This window comes from Sorghum bicolor, chromosome 4 (assembly GCF_000003195.3).
Source record: "Sorghum bicolor cultivar BTx623 chromosome 4, Sorghum_bicolor_NCBIv3, whole genome shotgun sequence".
Taxonomy (NCBI): domain Eukaryota; kingdom Viridiplantae; phylum Streptophyta; class Magnoliopsida; order Poales; family Poaceae; genus Sorghum; species Sorghum bicolor.
Window position 1 is genome coordinate 43893999 of NC_012873.2, and position 2208 is coordinate 43896206.

At 44.3% G+C, this 2208-nt stretch overlaps 1 protein-coding gene across 1 annotated transcript; it reads right to left on the bottom strand.

Annotated features, from left to right (window-relative positions):
• Positions 1203 to 1625, bottom strand: LOC110434795 (rRNA 2'-O-methyltransferase fibrillarin-like). Its single transcript, XM_021459519.1, has one exon. It carries the CDS (start codon positions 1623 to 1625, stop codon positions 1203 to 1205), a length of 423 nt encoding a protein of 140 aa, XP_021315194.1.

Here is a 2208-nt window from a genome sequence, read left to right on the forward strand (position 1 = left end):
GTGGCAAAGGTGGCTGCCTTGCAGGTGGCAAAGAAAAGCTGGTGGCAAAGGTGACGGACCACTAACAGCGCCCATCGCTGTCCCCTTTGCAACTTGCTCCAAACTTCCTCAATCTTTTTTCATAGGCTCCACATTTTCATAGCCTCCACATGCAATAAGAGTAAACCTTAAAAATTTTCGTGATTTTGTGACCCTTTTTGCTATATTTTATTAATTAATTTCTTTTAATTGTATTTTCCACCGCAGAATCCTACTATGAACTGCAGGTGCATCAAATAATGAAACTTAGCCATTCGAAAAATGATATTCATGTTGGAGAGTCTATTTTAAGGTCGTTTCCAGAAACTCACCCAAAATTTTGATGTCTTTATCCACGGAACATGACCATCCAGGTGTGGTAGAGGTGATTTTTAATTATATAAAATTCAAACAAAGTCAGAAAATTACGAAACTTGATGAGGTGTCATGTTATCACATGTGGAAGCTATATATAAAAAAATTTGAGAAAGTTTGGAGCAAGTTGCAGTATCAGATGAACAAAACCTAGAAATTTTCAATATGATCACATGTGATCACATGCAGAAGTGTTTAGGTTTTGTACATCTGACATCATAACTTGCTCCGAATTTTTTCAAATATTTATCATAGGCTCCTCATGTGATAACGTGATACCTCAACAAGTTTCGTAATTTTCCGATTTTGTTTGAGTTTTATATAATTAAAAGTCACTTCTACCACACTTGGATGATCATGTTCCGTGGACAAGGACTTCAAAATTTTAGGTTAGTTTTTGGATATGGTCTAAAAATACATTATTCAACATGAATATCATTTTTCGAATGGCTAAGTTTTATTATTTCATGCACCTATAGTTCAAAGTAGGATTATGCTGTGGAAAAATCAATTGAAAGAAATTAATTAATGAAATATAGCAAAAAAAGTCAAAAAATCACAAAACTTTTTGAGGTTTAATTTTATCACATGTGGAACCTATGTTAAAAATTTCAAAAAATTAAGAGCAATTGTGGCTGTTAAAAAAGAGAGGAAAAAAATACAAAAATTCTTTGCCGACTGCCTTGATCTAGGGCAGTCGACAAAGAGATTATAATAAAACAGTTTCCAGTGCCTTTGCCGACTGCCTTTACCTGGAAGCAGTCGGCAAAGGACTTTACCCTATCAATATTGGGCCAGCCCATTTCTCCTCAGCGCCTCCCTCCTCTCTCCACAGCGCCGCCCCATCTCCTACCCGTAGCGCCTCCCTCCCCTGCCCACAGCGCCGCCGCCGCCGCCCACCTCCCCTGCCCGGAGCGCCGCCGCCCTCTCCCCTGCTCGCAGCGCCGCCGCCCAGCTCCCCTGCGCCGCGCCCCGCCCCTCTCCCCTGCCCCGGCGCCCGACCGCGCCCCGCCCCGGCACCCGACCGCGCGACGCCCCGGCCTGCCCGGCCGCGCCCTGCCCCGGCCTTCGCGCCCCGCCCTGGCGCCCGACCGCGCCCCGCCCCGGTCTTCGCGCCCCTCCGCCGCCTTCGAGGCCGGGAGGTTCCAGCCTCTCGGTGTCCCTCTCCGCCCCATCCGCTCCGGTACGGAAACACACTCTCCCCTCTTCACTTCTCTGCTCGCTCGCCCCATGTTCTCTGCCTCTGCGTATCGATTCGTAATACTAGATAGCTTCGTTCAGTGTTGTTTGGCCGTGAACATGATACGATGGTCGACTGCAGCAATGTTCAGTGTTGCTGCCTCATGCTAGTGTTAAGCGCTCATTTATAAGATTATTATTAGGTTGCTCAACTTCGCTCACTTTTGCACGAGTGCTGCTTCTCTGGTGCTAACAAGAATAATCCGATTTAAAGTATCTGATGAATTGCATCATGCTGAATGGCTAGTATAAATGTATAATTAAAGTGTAGGCTTGCGGTTAGCAAAGACTAATTTCTGGTTCAGAATTCAGATTGAGGACAGGTTTTAACCCCCTCAAGGAAAAAACAATGTTAGCAATTTGATAACAAGTTTATTTTCCCCCCACTGGTTGTATAGTGCTGATAATCGAGTCTCATCTGATGATAAATTATGTTACATTGCTAGTTTAATGAGATATATGGAGACAATGTAGCCATATGTTGGTTTTAATGAGATATATGGAGACAATGCAGACATGCTGCAAGCAGCACGAAAGCATGGAAAGAGCACAGATGCCTATTAACTTAACAGAAAC

Excerpts from the sequence above, each read along its gene's own strand:
- LOC110434795 (XM_021459519.1), bottom strand. The coding sequence starts at position 1,625 with ATGGGGCGAGCGAGCAGAGAAGTGAAGAGGGGAGAGTGTGTTTCCGTA.